The 16,644-nt window shown below is 48.7% G+C and overlaps 1 protein-coding gene across 17 annotated transcripts in view; it reads left to right on the forward strand.

The window, feature by feature from the left end:
- The window catches only part of C29H10orf90 (chromosome 29 C10orf90 homolog), a 212,734-nt gene that overhangs the window by 147,484 nt on the left and 48,606 nt on the right, over positions 1-16,644 (forward strand). For all 17 annotated transcript variants that reach the window (XR_013367694.1, XR_013367691.1, XR_013367690.1 and 14 more), the window contains one exon: positions 3,266-4,238. Coding sequence is in view for 8 of the 17 variants with exons in the window: in XM_077877233.1 (XP_077733359.1) it covers positions 3,266-4,238 (973 nt within the window). In the remaining 9 variants the exon portion in view is untranslated. The remainder of the gene's footprint in view (positions 1-3,265; positions 4,239-16,644) is intronic.

Below are 16,644 nucleotides of genomic sequence, written 5' to 3' on the forward strand. Positions count from 1 at the left end.
GTTCTCTCCCATTTGTTAACTCCATGGGGTCAAGAAGTTTCCTCAGTTTCCTGTTGAAGAAGCTCAATAGATATGTCTGATGAGTTCATGAAAAAAATGGGTTGATCATGACTCTATGTTATAACGACAGAATTTACGTCTAGAAAGCTTTCATTCATTCTATATTCACATTGACAATATTTCAAAGTATTGGGTATGTGATAGGTTATCTCCACTTATGTAATTCAAATAAACACAGATGCATTCATTATAAGTACCCCCTCACTCATCTGGAGGTTTGAATCCATCAGATGTCCTCTGATTTCTGCTAAGTCACAGAAAATGTCACACCCTGCGGTTACATATCATGTTCATATTTTGAGAGGTAGTTTCACATCCTTCATTGCTTTTGATCTACAAAACTTCCTATAAGGCAGAGAAGGCAACCAGACTTTTCTTGGGAACTGGGTTTCTGTCAGCATCTCTCCCTCAGGAGCAGTGTCACCTTGACATACTAGGCAACTCCCTAGCTTCAGAATTACATTCAAATTCATGCCATTCGTTATTGTTCTTCCTTCATCTATTTGCATTTGATGGACTCAAAGTCACAGTTACACCTGCCAGGCCCAAGGTAATGAGGTGGTGGGCAATTCTTCATCCTATCCTTCTGGGCCTTTAGGACCTCCTATAGTGGTACCCGAAACCCCCAATGTAGCCCCAGGGTGTCCCCCCACCGTGTGCTCAGGATGGACCCCAGGAGGTCTGAATCCCAGCCTGGCATTTCTTCTACCCTATCTGTGCAGAAGAATCACCTGGCAGCTGGTTAAAAACATGGCTTCTTGGCCATATCCCCAGAGATCCTGATTTACCCTTCACCTAGAGAGCAGGAGGGAAGAGCCCAGAAGTCAACATTTTTAACCCCCACCCCAATGCTAGATGTTTTTTTTACACCAGTGGTCCCTGGCCCAAACTTTGGGAAAGATTGTTATAGAGTATAAAATAAGACCAACACAGCCCACTTTCCAAGATGACTATTGGCTTTTTCTTTCAGAGACCTGTGTCAAAGGAATTCCTACCAGGTACGATTAAGCACCTGGTAGGGTGGACAGGCAATTAATTTCAGAAGTAAAATTAACTAGAGAGGGACTGTGTGCCAATCAAACTGCCTGGGGTTGGTGCCAGACGCACTTCACTTTTCTCATATGTAAACTACAGTCATGGAAAGTGCCTCCTAGAAAGGAGAGACAGGTGCCTCAGAAGCCTCAGGTGCTGCTTCTCAACATCACCTGCCCACTGGAATCACATTGGAAACTAAAAGCACTGATGCCCGGGCCCCACCCCCAGGGATTCTGAGGCAGTTGGGGGCCTCCCAGGTTGTTATGTATCATGAGAAGCGCTGAAGAGGAGACCCCACCTTGAAGGAGGTTTCAAGCAGAGCCTGGCTCTCGTGAGCCACCTGGAAAAAGGTAGCCAGTGCTATTTAGGTTTTTAAAAAGATGAAGTGAGTTTTAAAACGATTGTTTCTTCTTCACCTGTCTCTTGTTATCTTCTGAATTTGCAACTTCCCATATATCTTTAAAATCTGAGTATGTGTCAGGTGATGGGGACTATGGTGAAAAACAGGGGCGGGGTGGGGGGGAAGGAAAAACCGAGTAGCTGACCACCTTCCCATGGTAACAGTAAGAATCAATGAGCCTCAGGTGCTAAGATCCCGTGTGCCAGGCCTCCTGTCCAAAGTCCAGGTGGAGAAAAGCATTACATTAGTGGCCTAAGTGTTGATCCTGCCCTGAAGAAAATTTTGTGCTTAACACATCTAAGGGAGGGACACCTGGGTGGCTCAGCGGTTGAGCATCTGCCTTCAGCCCAGGGCGTGATCCTGGAGTCCCGGGATCGAGTCCCACATCGGGCTCCCTGCATGGAGCCTGCTTCTTTCTCCCTCTGCCTCTCTCTGTCTCTCATGAATAAATAAATAAAATATTAAAAAAAAAAAAAAACACATCTAAGGGAATGAGAACAATTTTCTCATTCCCATCAAGCACAAGCCCTTCCCCCTCCTTGAAAAGACCAGCCGTTGTTGGCGTTTTTCAAAGTGTATTCCCTGGATCACCTGCATCAGAATCACGGGGATGTTGGTTCAAATGCACATGATGGGGCCCCACCCACAGACCTACAGAATCAGAAGCTCTGGAGCCTGGGAACCTGCAGTGCTTAGCATTCCAGGCCCCTTACAGCTTGAGAATTGCTGCTTACTTGCAGAGCACCAATTAAGCCTCCGGACTCCTCGAGAAGGCTCTGCTCCCGGTGGGAATCGAGTGGTTACCGTATGCAGGTTCAGGCAAGGGTCCCTTTTAAGCACGGAGAATACGGAGCATCGAAAAAGGGGCCTCCGACCCCGGGCCTGCGAGCCTGCACTACGCACTCGCCCACGTAGCTTTCTGCAGTGTTCTCCACGCACACATGAAAAACAAAACCAGGACAGAAGAGATCCTTCCTCCTGCTATTGACCTGGTTAGATGCTTTATTTAAAAATCTCAGCACATTGTTTTGGACACACTAGCAGTTTACTGCTAGGACACAGCTCTGCTGATAAGGAAGCGTGGCACACCTTGCTCCCGCTACTGGACAGAGGTGGTTGTGCCTGTGCCCCTGAGCCCTGCGGTGCAGAGCAACCACACTGTCTCTTCCAACGCCCCTCCGCCCCCTTTCTGATTAGTGATTCCCATGGTCTCTGTTAGTCTAGGTTAAGTCCAGCTTGGGTGTTTGATTGCCTTTGTTCGGCTGTCTGGGATTTGACCCCCACCATGGCAAGCATGGGGAGCCAAGATAGAGGATTGTGTTGGGGACGCAGGCAGAGTGGGGGGAGGGCTAACTCATCCCCCCACATGAACCTGCGGCCCCAGGTCCCAGCCCTGCTCCAGAATTCCATCCTCCCTCCCCCATGAGGCTGTGAACCTGTATTCAGGGGTTCCCGGGCCTAGTGGAGAGGATTATTAAAATTTGATGATCCCCTTCCACCCAAACATCATTAAATAAACTAACAATAGACACCCAGCAGAGAAAACCAATTCCCCCTGGTTGGTGGGGAGAATGATTTCAGAATGTTTAACCGTTTCACAGATGGGTCTGGGTTTCCCGCCCTCGGGAGCCCGGGAGGAGGCGTCAGGTGTGGGGCAGGAGGCCTTAGACGAGAACACGCTTCAGGACGTCCTCTTGGCCCTTGGAGGAGCGTTTACTGCCTGCATGACAATGGGCTGCGTGAATAATTGCCATCTTTTTCCATTTGCAGGAGACTCTGGCATCGCAAAACACAAAAATGATTTCATCCATAGTCATTTCACAGCTGATTGATGAGAATAAATCAAAGGCAACCCGGGCTGCGCTGCAGGTGCCCTGCGCTCCCGCCCCGCGCGCGCATCCGCAGGCCTCCGTGGGCCTCCCTCCCGGGGAGCCTGGGCCCCCAAGGGGCTTCGCATCCATCACCATCACGGCCCGGCGCGTGGGCCCCCCAGCCAGCAGCCTGGCATGGGAGGCCCAGGACGCTCTGCTCGCGGAGCCCTGTGCACCCGCCGCGCCCCGTGGGCACCAGGGACCGTGCACCTGCGCGGAGCTCTCCAGAACCTGCTCTGTGATGCGCCTGAAGGTGCCCGAGATGCAGCCCCGGCTGTGCGAGGCCCACGGGTACTGGGTCACCAACCTGGAGGACGACCAGGAGGACGCCTTTCCTCCGGGCGCCCCGCAGGCGGGGAAGGGGCCGCTGGTGTTCAGCTCCTGCGTGCACCTCAGGGTGTCCCAGCAGTGCCCGAGCTCCGGCGGCTACCTAGATGGGGCCCTCCCCGGCCCGGCTCAGCAGCCTCAACGTGCAGGCCCCAAAATGCACAGGTCGGTCCTGTCGCTCCACCTGAGCTGCAGTTCCCACAGATTGACGCCAGATGGAGCAGATGGCCCAGCTAACGGGGCGCCCCTCTGCAGCGCCTTGAAGCAGGAGCTCACCCAGAGGAGCCCAGACCTGCCAGGCCGCCACTGGAACCCAGGTTTGCAAGAAAGTTTCTTGAAGGAAAACCCAGCATTGGAGCAGGTGCATCTGGGGCCCTCCGCCTGCCCTTGCAGTGGCTCACGTCGGGTAGAAGATCGAGCATTCTCGGACGTGGGAGTTAATCAGGTCACTGTAAGCAAAGGGAGAGAGGACTACCCAGCCTGTGGCCCGGGGCGTGGTGCCAGCCAGCTGGCCATTCACATTCCCGGCTGGAGTTACGCGACAGGTGAGTGGCGCTGCCGTCCTGGGGAGGTGGGGCTGCCAAGTCCAGATCCCTGGCTGTCAGCTCATCCGTGCAAGTCCCCCGCCAAGGTGGGCGGCCACTTTCTTCTCCGTGACTTATTTCAAGGAGCAGTTCTCCGGAGCCTCGCTCTATCTGCTCTGCTCTAAGGTGACGATGGATAATTCAGTGTTCAAATCTGCCTTAGATTTTCACAGATACTTTTATAGATTCTGGGAGACCTTCCCTCTTGTCTCCAACAATAGCTCCAGACCCTGTAGCATAGTGAGCAGGAAAGGCTAGCCCCCCTGGTGAAATTATTTTAGGGCCACATCGCTGGAAAACAGCAGAGAGCAAAGTGCTGTCCACGCCTAGAGGTTTTGTGTCTCTGGGCTGAACATCTGCATATCTGGAAGGGTCCACAGTCCTGCTCCTCTTTACCTTTCAATCCGGCAGTTGGTATTTATGGATTGCTCTTAGAGATACAGTCCATAACTGTGTGTGCGTGCGCGCGTGGGGCAGTGTAGGTGTGTGCATGGGGGAGATTAGTACTTATGGGACATTTCTTTAAAAAGTTGGGGACTTTCCCTGTCAAAGAGCAAAAGCAGGAATTTTCTGGGGCAACTCGGCTAGAATTTGTTGTTCGGTCTGCCACTGCCAGAGCAAGGCAGATTTCCCAATGTCAGCAGCCCTGGGCACCCCTTTACCTTTCTTAAGAGATGAGGAAGGGGCAAACAGGCCTTCGCCCGACACGAGATTTCTTTCTCTGTAGAAAACTTCCAATTTTCAGTTTTACTTTCAGCGAGAGAGACTCTAATTTATGAATTAGTGACTTTCCACTCGGGGAAAATATTTAAAGATAATAGTAGTAAAACTGGAAATGCAGCATACGTACAATAATTTTATGGTATAATTTTCGTCCATTAAGGCTTTATTAATTAATAAAAATGGCTGTAAAACATTTTAAGCTATAATGTGCATAGAAATGGTAAATGATGTAATTAATTTTAACAAGCGTGTGTATATTGAATGCGCAGAGATTTTTAAGGCAATTTGACGTGCCTTTCAGGTTGATTAGACCATCGAAATGCTTCTGAGTCTTACAGACTTACTGCAAAAAGGAAGATGTAAGCCCTGATCAATGTTACAAAGATGGGCCTCAGTATCTTAAGAAATCACCCGAGTCAGGGGATCCCTGGGTGGCTCAGAGGTTTAGTGCCTGCCTTTGGCCCAGGGCGCGATCCTGGAGACCCGGGATCGAATCCCACTTCGGGCTCCTGGTGCATGGAGCCTGCTTCTCCCTCCTCCTGTGTGTCTGCCTCTCTCTCTCTCTCTCTCTCTATCATAAAGAAAGAAAGAAAAGAAAGAAAGAAAAGAAAGAAAGAAAAGAAAGAAAGAAAAGAAAGAAAGAAAGAAATCGCCCGAGTCAACCATCTCCTCTTCCTGGTCCATGAAGATTCCGGAAACATACAACCTACATTGTTGTATGTCTGTCCCCTCCACCCCCACTGAAGCACATCCTTGTCTTTATGTTGTGTCTCATGATGTGAAATAATCCTTTGGATTTATGGCATGTTCCTCAAAGGCTCTTTAAAAATCCCTAGAGCCAGGTCCCAAACATTGGTTTCACGGGAAAGGAGCATGAGCAGAGAAAATCCCCCACCCCCACCCCAACTTATTTGGTTTTGGTGCAGAGAAGATATTTGATTTTGACTTTGTAGAATGACTGCTCGTGTAACTGATGTTCTTAGGCAAAGAGTATGAGTCACTTCCCATGGGCCAATTTCCCATATACTCCAGATCCCAAGGATTCCATGTGGGTGGCTCTGAATCATGTGGCCTCATTCTACCATTTGAGGAGATATATTCACAGAGGCTGGGTCACCTTTTTGAAAGTTGCTGGTCTATTATTTTCTTGTGCAGTGAATGTAGACAGGCCACCCCAACTCTCCGAGCCTTTCTTCATCTGAGTAGCTAGATAAGGGTTGCATTTGGTGTTCTCGAAGATTCCCTCTAGTTTGGAAAAATTAAACAAAACTGCTCTACTTGCCACAGGTGACATCTGTGAGGGAGAGTGTCCATGTGACTCTGGGTCCCTCAGTCATCAAGCTCCAATTACAGAAGCTTGAGCTCGCCATTTTCCGCACATGCCTCAGATGCGTACATAGACACAGTCACTCACACAACCCTCCCTAGACTTTCCTACTTTCTCACTCAGAAAGTCATTTGCAAGGGGATGTATTTGTTCCCAGGTGACAGGAACACGCTTCTTGTCCATGCTACTGAATTCTTGCCTGAGGTTTATAAGCACCGCCCATGGGCTTTAACTGCCACAGCCTGTCCTGGGCTAATCTACACAGACCTCCGACGGTGAGCTTGCTGACCTTCGGTCTTGACAGAGCTTTCTAGCCTTATTGCAAGTGCTTTCTGACAGGGACAGTGCTCATTAAAACTCCGAGGAGCTGTTTGTGTTTCCTGTCTGGAACGGGGATCTCGGCGGAGGCATTCTTGACAACCTCCTGTGGCTACACAAGCTATTAGCGGTCTTCGTATTTCATAACTAAATCTGATTCTTTTTATCTGAAGGATCCCCAGATCCTGTGCGAGCAGCATCCTCTCCAGCCGCCTTGCTGACATTCAGCCACAAGGGAGGTGCAGTCTGGAAGGTTCTACAAACAGGCGAGGCCGTTTCAGTTCTAGTCATTAGGTCACCAGACAGGAAGTCCTATACATTGTGTTCTAGAATGAGTCTCCGGGGCACACATGCAGAAAGGTTACTAAGATTAGGGAAAATGGGAAACTTTCACACATTTGGTGCAGTAGAGATAGGCCATGTCTACGGGGGCATCGCATTCCTTGTGTCATTCCTTGTGTCTCCACTGTCGGTATGCCTCCCGCCGGCACCCGCAGGATGGGCATTGTACAGCTCCCTGCTCTGCTCTCAGGAAGGGTTTCATTGTCTTCAGCACTCATCCTACCAAGGACCGTAGCATATACCATGCAGGTTCTGGATGCCAGGTCCTGACTGATCGGTTGTGTCCATTTCTTGGAATCCTTCAGACCATTCTGTAGAGATGGTATCGTTATCCCTATTTTGCAGCTAAGACAAAGGAGGCTTGAAGATGAAATGATTTGCCCAAGTCCACATGGCCATTAAGTGTCGGAGCTGAGAACAGTCCTGTGCTTGGCTCTGACTGTACTCTCTCAATGACAGCCCTAAGCAGAGCAGCTAGCTGGGTGGAGACTCAGTAGTGGGCCCCATCTCCACTATCACCACGATGGGAATATTTGAAGACCACTCATGGACATAGGGAGTAATAGTAGCATTTGGTGGCCAGAATCTATTAGGAGAGTGAGTTACCCAGTTAATTTCTAATTAAGTTACTAAGCTACATCATTTGGTACAGGTGGAACTTATTGGCTCAGAAATCCTTCCCAGCCTGAAATCCCATTCTCTGTGCTGTCCTATGGGATGTACAGTATTGATAGGAATAGTTCTCTTTGCTGGGTGTTGCATGCCTGAAACAGTATTGACTTTGGTACGTTACTTCTTGCCAGTTTCATTTTGCATCTGTGGCCTAGATCTGAAGCTTTCTCCTGTTCCCAAGACATCCATTGATGTTCACTAGATGCTTTTGGAGAAGAGACTTTGTACTTTTTTTTTTTATTTGCCCCAAGCATTGAAGTTCTGTGGCAGACTCTGTGCCTCAGTATGCTGCGCTGGTGCTCAGACTGCTGGTGGCCTTGGTCTGAGAAGTTCCTGGTGGAGCTTAGCATCACTGGTGATCAACGGTGTGAATGGTTGGAGAGGATTCACTGGAGAGGAATGACTGGATCCCTGCTGCATCGTGAAAGGTCTACTGTGTCTACCAGTGTTCTGATGCTATGATCTAACACATGGGTAGCGAGTGAGGTTTATGTCATGAAGAAAGCACTTTCATCACTAAGGGAAAATGATAGACCATATGCATACGTGTCAAGCCTACCAGAGAAATCTGCATTGGGTTCTGCTCCTTTAGTCCCATGAGAACTTCTTATCAGGAGCCAGAAAACATTTGAGGAGCTCTTATTTTACAAATACTATTTTCTTTCTTTTTTTTTTTTACAAATACGATTTTCCTTTAATGATCTAGAACTGGGGTCTACAATCTTTCATTGTAAAGAGCCAGATGGTTTCCGTAGTGACTACTCAACTCAAGCAGCCACAGACAATGCATAAGTAAATGAGCATGGACATGTCCTAATAAAGCTTTATTTACAAAAACAGGCAGTGGCCCGATTTGGCCTACTGGCTGAAATTTGCTAACTCCAAACCATTCATCCTCCAAAACAAATTTTACTCTGTTTGCCAGTCTTGCATGTTGGCTTCTCTGGAAACCCAACTTTGAGCTGGAGGTTAACGGGCATTTATTAGGGAGTGGTCTTGGCATCTGTGGATGGGAAGGGAAAAAAGTAGGAATGGGCAGAGGGAGAAGTCTCTCTGTGATGCGGTCATAATGAAGGCCTGCGGGAACTCTGAATTTGGGATGGCCCATCAGAGTTATTCTGAATTGAGACAAGGCGGCTGTGCCTTTACCTACCCCCCCCCCCCCCGGGAAGGGGCTGTGACTGTGAGTGAGGCAGCTCTCTGTGCCAGATGCTTGCCATGGTCCTGGTGGACTCTCAGCAGCTGGGGAATCATTCCTTCTTTCCTGAGGGGGATCGAGGGCATCACAGTGCACATCATAGCTGGCCATGCTGCCCTTTAATCTACCTTTCTCGTCTGTGACCTCCTACTTCTCTAAAACACCTCAAGGATCTTGCATGGCTGGATCTGGGACAGTGAGGTGGGGGCATGCGCGTGGACCTTAGCACCTGAACAAAGAGGATACTGGAGAATTTGCTCCCCACCCTTGATGTTTATTCATTCATTCAGTAAATGCGTGCTGGACATTGTCCTGGTGCAGGAGCAGCGACTTGGACCAGGTGGTGTGGTGGGTGTGCTGAAAGGTGGCCAGACGCTGACTGTTTGGAAGGAAAAGCCAGCAGGGTTGTGGATGATCAGGTGTGCTGGTGGTGCCACAGCGACCAGATGTGCCTGTGGGGCGTCCCCTGAGGCTGCCTTGACCAACTGGATGGGGAGTTGTCTCCCAGGGGCTGGCCCACATTTAGACCATGATCACAAGGAGCGCCGTTGAGGACCAGGTGAACTATCTGCCTGTGTCTTCTTACGTTTTATGGAGCTACACAAGAAGAATCGAGTGGAATGAGTTCTTGTGTTTTGTTTTGTTGTCAACAGTAAACCAAGCCAGTGGGTGTTAGAATCAGCTGGCAAAGGGACCGCTAAACTGGGACCCCTGGTATCTAGCAGGAGCTGGAGCGCAGGGGTTAGCAAACTGCAGCCCAGGGGGCCGAACCCACCCGTTTCTGGAAATCAGGTTCCCTTGGGACACAGCCATGCTGTTCCACATGCTGTTCTGTGGCTGCTTCCTCACTAGACAGCAGAGTTGACTAGTTGGGACAGAGGCCGAGTGACCCATGAAGCCCATAGTATTTGCTCTCTGGGCTTTCACTGGAAAAGCATGCCACCTCCTGCTCAGGGGCGGGCTCTCTGGGTGACTTTGGGCAGGTCCTTTTCCTACAAAGTCTCCCATTGTCCCACCTGTGGAATGGGGGGGGGGGGGATCATCTCTGTAGGTTAACTCCCAGAATGTAGGAAAGATGCTCAGAGTCCAAGGGAAGAGCTCTCTCGTCCTTGACCTCCAGCGCCCTGCGTACTCTGGGTTCGCCCCAACCTTTCCCAACCAGTACCCTCCTGGCTTTCTCTGACTCTTTTTTCTCCCGCTCCAGAGATGCAGTGTCACTAAGGTTCAATGTTGGCACGTGCTGTCCTGCCTCTTTGTACGTCAGCAGCAGGATCAGGCACTTCTTTTTTAAAATATTTTTTTTCAATTTTTATTTATTTATGATAGTCACAGAGAGAGAGAGAGAGGCAGAGACATAGGCCGAGGGAGAAGCAGGCTCCATGCACCGGGAGCCTGATGTGGGATTCGATCCCGGGTCTCCAGGATCGCGCCCTGGGCCAAAGGCAGGCGCCAAACCGCTGCGCCACCCAGGGATCCCAGGATCAGGCACTTCTGTGCCACCTGCCATTGCCACTAAGTGGTTTAGGCATGTGTCCAGCCCCGGCACTTCCTGCTAGTGCCAGACCAGTGTCCCATCTAGACAACCCTCCCTCAGTCACATGACATTTATTGTGTCAGCCACGGTGTCAGGCACTGGGTGAGGCTCTGGTTCCATAACACTGAAACAAAACTTAGATATGGTCTCCCTGGCATGCAGGTTATGGTCCAGGGGGAAGACAGACATCCAACTGACTCCCCAAAATAAGTGTGATTGTAGACCACGGTCAGTGCTCTAGGGGGTAGTGATGACTGTAAGAGAGTTTGACAAGGCAGGCTTAATTGAGAAGAAGGGACGTTAGCAGGAACTTTCTGAGGAGGAGCCTTTTAAGAATTGATTCTTGAATGGTAAGTAGAAGGGCCATTGTGTCCCAAAGCTTTGGGTCATGACACTTTGGAGTTGCTGAGAAGGTCTGTGCACCTCCCACATAGTAAGTGAGGCCATGTGAGCCCGAGCCACAGTCCTAGGTGGGGTTAGGGGCTTAGAGACCAGAAAAAGGATTTAAAATTTTACCCTAAGTGCAGCAAGATGGTGTGATGCAATTTATGCTTTAATAAGATCATCTTGCTTCTCAGAGAGGGTGAGAGATGGAAGCAGGTGAGGCCATAGCTGTGGTGCACCTGAGAGCCATCCTGGGGGCTGCAGAGGTGAGAGAAGTCTGATGGTGGAACTCGCAGGCCTTGAGGACCACTGAGCTCAGGAAGAAGCCAGAGGAGGTGGAACCCGGATTTCTGGCTTAAGCATTCAGAGAAGGTGGTGGTGTTTTTGTGTACGGACTAGTTCTTAGAGCAATTTTAGGTTCACGGCAAATTTGAGAGAAAGGTGCGGAGATTTGCCACAAATCCCACATCCCACGCATGCAGCAACCTCCCCTACTGTCAACCTCCCCACTGAGTGGTACGTTTGTCACAGTCAATGAACCTACATTGATCTACTACAATCACACAAAGTCTGTCGTTTACTGTAGGTGCTCTCCTGGGGCTGTGCCTCCTGTGGGTTGAAACACACGGGACTGTGACCCGTATCCACCACTGTAGTAGCCTAAGGAATAGTTCACTGCCCTAAAAATCCTCTGTGCTCTATTCATCTCTCCCTCCCACTAACCCCTGGCAACCACTGACCATTTTATTGTCTCTGTATTTCACCATTTCTGGAAAGTCCAGTAGTTGGAATCCTACAGTACGTTGTCTTTCTAGGTTGGTTCCTTTCACTTAGCGATATGCATTTAAGATTCCTCTATGTCTTTTTTGTGACTCGATAGCTCAACTTTATTTATTTATTTATTTATTTATTTATTTATTTATTTATTTATTTATTTATTTATTTATATTTTTAGCACTGAATAATATTCCATCGTCTGGATGGAGCACAGTTTCTCCGCTCACCTGCTGAAGGACATCTTGGTTCCTTCTAAGTGTTGAATAAAGCTGCTGTAAACATCTGTGCGCAGGTTTTTCTGTGGACATAAGTTTTCAACTGCTTTGGGGAGATACCAAGGAGTGTGACTGCTAGATCGCATGGCCAGAGGATGTTTAGTTTTTGTTGGTCTGTTTGTTTACTTTTACAGAAAGCTTTCCCAGAGCGTGTTTAGTTCTGTAAGAAGCTGCCAAACTGTCTTCCAAAGTAGCTGTACCATTTTGCCTTCCGGCCAGCCAACGCGTGAGGGCTTCTGTTGCTCCTCATGCTCACTAGCATGTGGTGTGGTCAGCCTTCTGGATTGTGGCCATCCTAATGGGTGTGTAGCGGTGTCTCACTGTTGTTTTAATTTGCAATTCCCTGATGACATGGAGCATCTTTCCGTGGAGCATCTTTCTGCTTACTTGCCATCTGCGTATCTCCTTTGGTGAGGTGTCTGTTAAGGTCTTGGCCCATGTTTTACTGGAATTGTTTGTTTTCTTCTTGTTGAGCTTTAAGAGTTGTTTGTGTATTATGGATAACAGGGAAGAAGGTTTTCATCCAGATGGGGAGGATGCAAGGAGGAGCAGAGATGACCCCGAGTGCCACAAGGTCAGGATACATTTGAAGTGTCAGTGGAACCTTCTGGTGCAGTGGGCAAGCTGGAGGTTGGGCCCATGAATCTAGAGCTTTGGAGAATGTTCTAGGCTACAGGTGTGGTTGGGAAGCTTCTTCCTAGAGTTGGTGTTTTATGCTGCAGAATTGTTTGAGAAGGCCCAAGGAAAGAGAGGGACAGGGACTGAACAGGGTTGGGATGCAAATATTTGGGGCCTGGAAGGAGCAGCAGCATTTCTATCGGGTGGTAGTGCTATGAGCTCCCCAGCTTTTCCATATTGGGGTCTTAGTGTTGTCGGGCACTGGTCCAGGTACTTCACCATTTTCATCCCTTTACTGCTCTAAAAGGCCATGAGGTGGGAACATTGCTTACCTTCAGGTTCCAGGTAAACAGATTTGCACAGAGGCACCTGCTCACTGTGGAGGGAGGGGCAGGCTTCACACTCACGCATCTGGCTGTGTTCTGCAGCCTCTGATGGCACATCCCAGGCCACCGTGGTCACCTTTGTGCTCAGTTCTGTTTGCTTCTATTCTTGGTAATGGTCGTCTCAGCTCCTGGACCCCAGGCTCAGAAGCCTGGGTCATCTTTGAACCCCTTCCCAGTCCCTTGCTGCTATGTTTGGTCACTGAAAAAGCCGAAAGTCTCCCACAGCCGTCCCTTGGCCTCTGTGTCCACCCCCACCACCCCTATCCATACCTTTCTTTATTGCCTTCATGAACTTCCATGCCCAGATGGATTTATTTTCCTGATATAAAACTAATACGTTACAGGCAACTGAGAATAATAAAAAAGCAGAATAAAAAGCTTAATAATCATTGTTAATACTTTGGTGTATTTGTTCCAAGGTTTTTTACGCATGTATGTTTTTTTCTTTTAAATAGTTGAGATCCTGCTACGTATGTGATTTTCCTCTGGGTCTCTGCCACTCAGCCCTAGGTCATAAATATTTCCTGATATTAACAGTACTTTACAGAGAACATTTTATTGACTGAAATGGTGAGTTTTATGGACATATCATAGTTTATTTAACTATTTCTTCATTCTTGGCCCTTAAAGTTGTTACTCATTTTTCACTTTTTGGAATAATATTAATGCGAACACTGGGTGTGTAAGGCTTTGCTAGATTACATCCTTTTGGAAAAAATCCTTTAACTGGCAGATCTAGATCAGAGAGTATCAACCTTTTAAGGTTTTGGGGCACAGTGCCAGATTCAACTGCAGGAGAAGCCGAGGTGGAAGCTTCTTTTCTCAGTTGTGAAGGCCCTTTCTGTATACGTGCTTGGCCAAGATTAGGGACCAATCTGCTAAGTTCTGCAAATTCCAAGATGAAAACTCCAGCCTTGTGGTTTGAGCTGGCATTTCTGTGATTGCTGGTGAGCATTCCTTGTTCCTGCTTCTCACCTCGACTGTGGCTGTCCCCATGGCCCCGCACCTCATACCTTTCTTCTTTAGGCCTCAGAACCTTTCTTCTAGGCCTAGACATGTGGGGCCAGATCACTCTCTGTTGTAAGGGCTGTCTGTACACTGTGGGGGGTTAACAGCACCCCTGACCTCTGCCCACTTGGTGCCAATAGCCCTCCCTCCCAGTTGTGACCAAATCAATTATCTCCAGACATTGCCTGGTTGGGGGCACAACAAAATCCCCCATGGCTGAGGACTGTTGGCCCTGTATTCTATGCCTAGACCTCCTTACAGCCCACGGTGATGACAGACCAGCCTGCTCAGCAGTCCTTGTTGCTCACCAGACTGAGACACAGCCTCAGCACTTGGTCCAGCCATTTCTCTTAAGTACCCAACTCCCAGGACTTTTATGGCCTATTAATATGATATATTTGCTATATTTTGAAGACCATTTTCTTCCTCTAGATTGCATGGAGCTTGAGGTCAGGATCCAGGTCTGAGTCTTGGCATTGACCTCTCCACAGCCAGCAGAGAGCTACACAGCACAGAGCCCTTGCTCAGGACTTGTGTGCTGGTTGGAGGACAGGCCATTTTGATGACCCAACAAAGCCTTGCTGATGTCAGGGTCCCTTAAAAGCCAGCTGTCTTGTCTTTCCTCAAACCACCTCTTCCTGTGGACATATCTAAAACCTCTCTGGCCAAGAACGGGTGGGGAGCCATGTAAGATTCATTGTCCAGAGGTAGGTTGCAAAAAAGTGAAGTGAAAACTATGGCATTCCCACTTGGTTTTAAAATTTAGCAGGAAAAAATTTCCAACTGTTGTTTCCCTCCAAGAACTCAGTAAGTATTACCATGGAACAAGTTCTCATTATCCTTTAGATGATCTGATTTAATGTTAAAAGAGAAAACCTAGGGACAGTGTTGCAAAAACATTATGAAGGGTTTTGTGTGTGTGTTCACTTAGGTCTTGGTAAATTTGGATGAGATTGTATTGTTTTCCCCAATAATCTCGACTATGATGTTCAGATCATCTCCCAACATCTATATGATCTCTCAAAGTTGTTCATGTCAGCTACCTCAACTGTCTTTATGGGGGGGAAAAGGCTTTTCCCCCCGCTTTTTCCCCTGAGGCATTCCCTTAGTTATATGAGTGGCTTGTGTCCTCACGTTGTTTAGGAAATGGTCATTGAGAGACCTGGTTTCAAGGGCTGTGGCGGGCTGACCACAGAATAAATGGTCTGATCTTCTAAATTGGGCAACTGCAGAGCTGCCATCTAAACCTGCCTGAGAAACGGTGATCGTCAGGGGAACGTGACCGTCAGAAGACCGTGGGTGTGGGGACGAGATTCATCTGAGTTTCAGTTCAGGCTCTGCTAGCTGCTGACCTTGTGCACAAGGACCGAGCACAGTGGGTGTGCAGTGGAAATAATTATCTTTAGACCCAGTGCCACCTGACTTGTCTGTGGGAAATTCATGTAGACGGGATCTTGGAAGAAGGAATGGGTCTAACAGTGAATTCTGTAAGAAAAAGTGGTCCAGGAATGGGTGACCCTGAAGAAAAGGGAAGAAAAATGTGTGAAATAGGTGGTGGTGTGTTTAACTCCTCTGGCTTCGTGAGCTCTCCTATTTTCCCCATTATCTTAAAGCAGAAGCAGCTCAAGTCTTTCCAAAAAATATGTAACTTTATTTTCCGTGCTCCCCACTAACTTTGGGGGAAGGAGAGATGAGGATGGTAGGACCAGCCTGGAAAGTCATCTTAACCGTGCTGCCCCAATAGCTTGTTGCTAAATGCAGCAATTGTCCTCCATTTGTTACACGGGATCATTTATTTCCTGGATTAGGTCAGAGCCCGGTGAGGGCATCCCTGTGGATGAACCACCACAGTTCGCATGGGGACATTCTGGCCGCCACCTGTGGCTTGGGAGCTAACACCAGAGTGTGGAAAACATGTTCTCAACCAGGGGTGGGTGTCAGGCACACCAGGGACTTTTTCAAAAGGTCCACACTGGACTCTGTGCTGGAATCCAGTGTCTTTCCAGTAAAGAGCTCTTTTCTGAAGGATGTAGGGGATGGAAAATAATTTTCCCTCCACCCTCCTAAGTGTTCTCTGGGGCCCCTATAAAAAAAAAAAACAGATTAACCAGAGAAAAGCAAATCCGTTTATTGACGTGTGTACATGGGCAAGGGCATGCGTGGGAAATCTGACTCTGAACAGCGGCCTAGAGTCCGGCTTATGTAGATCTTCAACAAGGACGATGGTTCTGGGAAGAAATGACAGGACAAAAGAAAGCAGCGTCAGGCTTCCAAGGTCAGCAAGGCGGGGAGGATCCCAGGTAAGGCTGGAGCTCGTTATGTCCCTTCTGCTGGTGCTGTCTCCTGGCTGATGCGTCTGCAGTTGTCTCTGATGATTAACTCCTGTCCTTCCTGCTGGAGAGGGGAGGAGGGACACCTCTGTAAATTTATGCTGTGCTTTTAGTCAAATAGGGAAATGGGGAGGGGGCAGAGAGCATTTCTTCTCCTGGCTTTTTCTCAGCTGCTCTCAGCTCCTGCAAAGTGACATATTTTGGTGAGGCATATGCCACTACCCTTCAGGGACAGTTCTGTCTGGAGGACAGCATGTCCCTTCCGCTGTGTGCATCATGATCCTCTGCTTTCCGGGGATAATGGTCAAACTCTTCAAGGTTTGGGGGTCCTGAAGTGCAGTTGCACAGGACAGAGGTTCCCTCTGTAGGAGCCTTTGTCAGGCCACGCACAGTGAGAACCTGCTCCCCCAAATGCCTGCCCTTCCCCACTCCCATTCTTGTGATAAATGCCCTGTAGGAACTCAGAGTAAAACTC

Source organism: Canis aureus, chromosome 29 (assembly GCF_053574225.1).
Source record: "Canis aureus isolate CA01 chromosome 29, VMU_Caureus_v.1.0, whole genome shotgun sequence".
NCBI classification, from domain to species: Eukaryota; Metazoa; Chordata; class Mammalia; order Carnivora; family Canidae; genus Canis; species Canis aureus.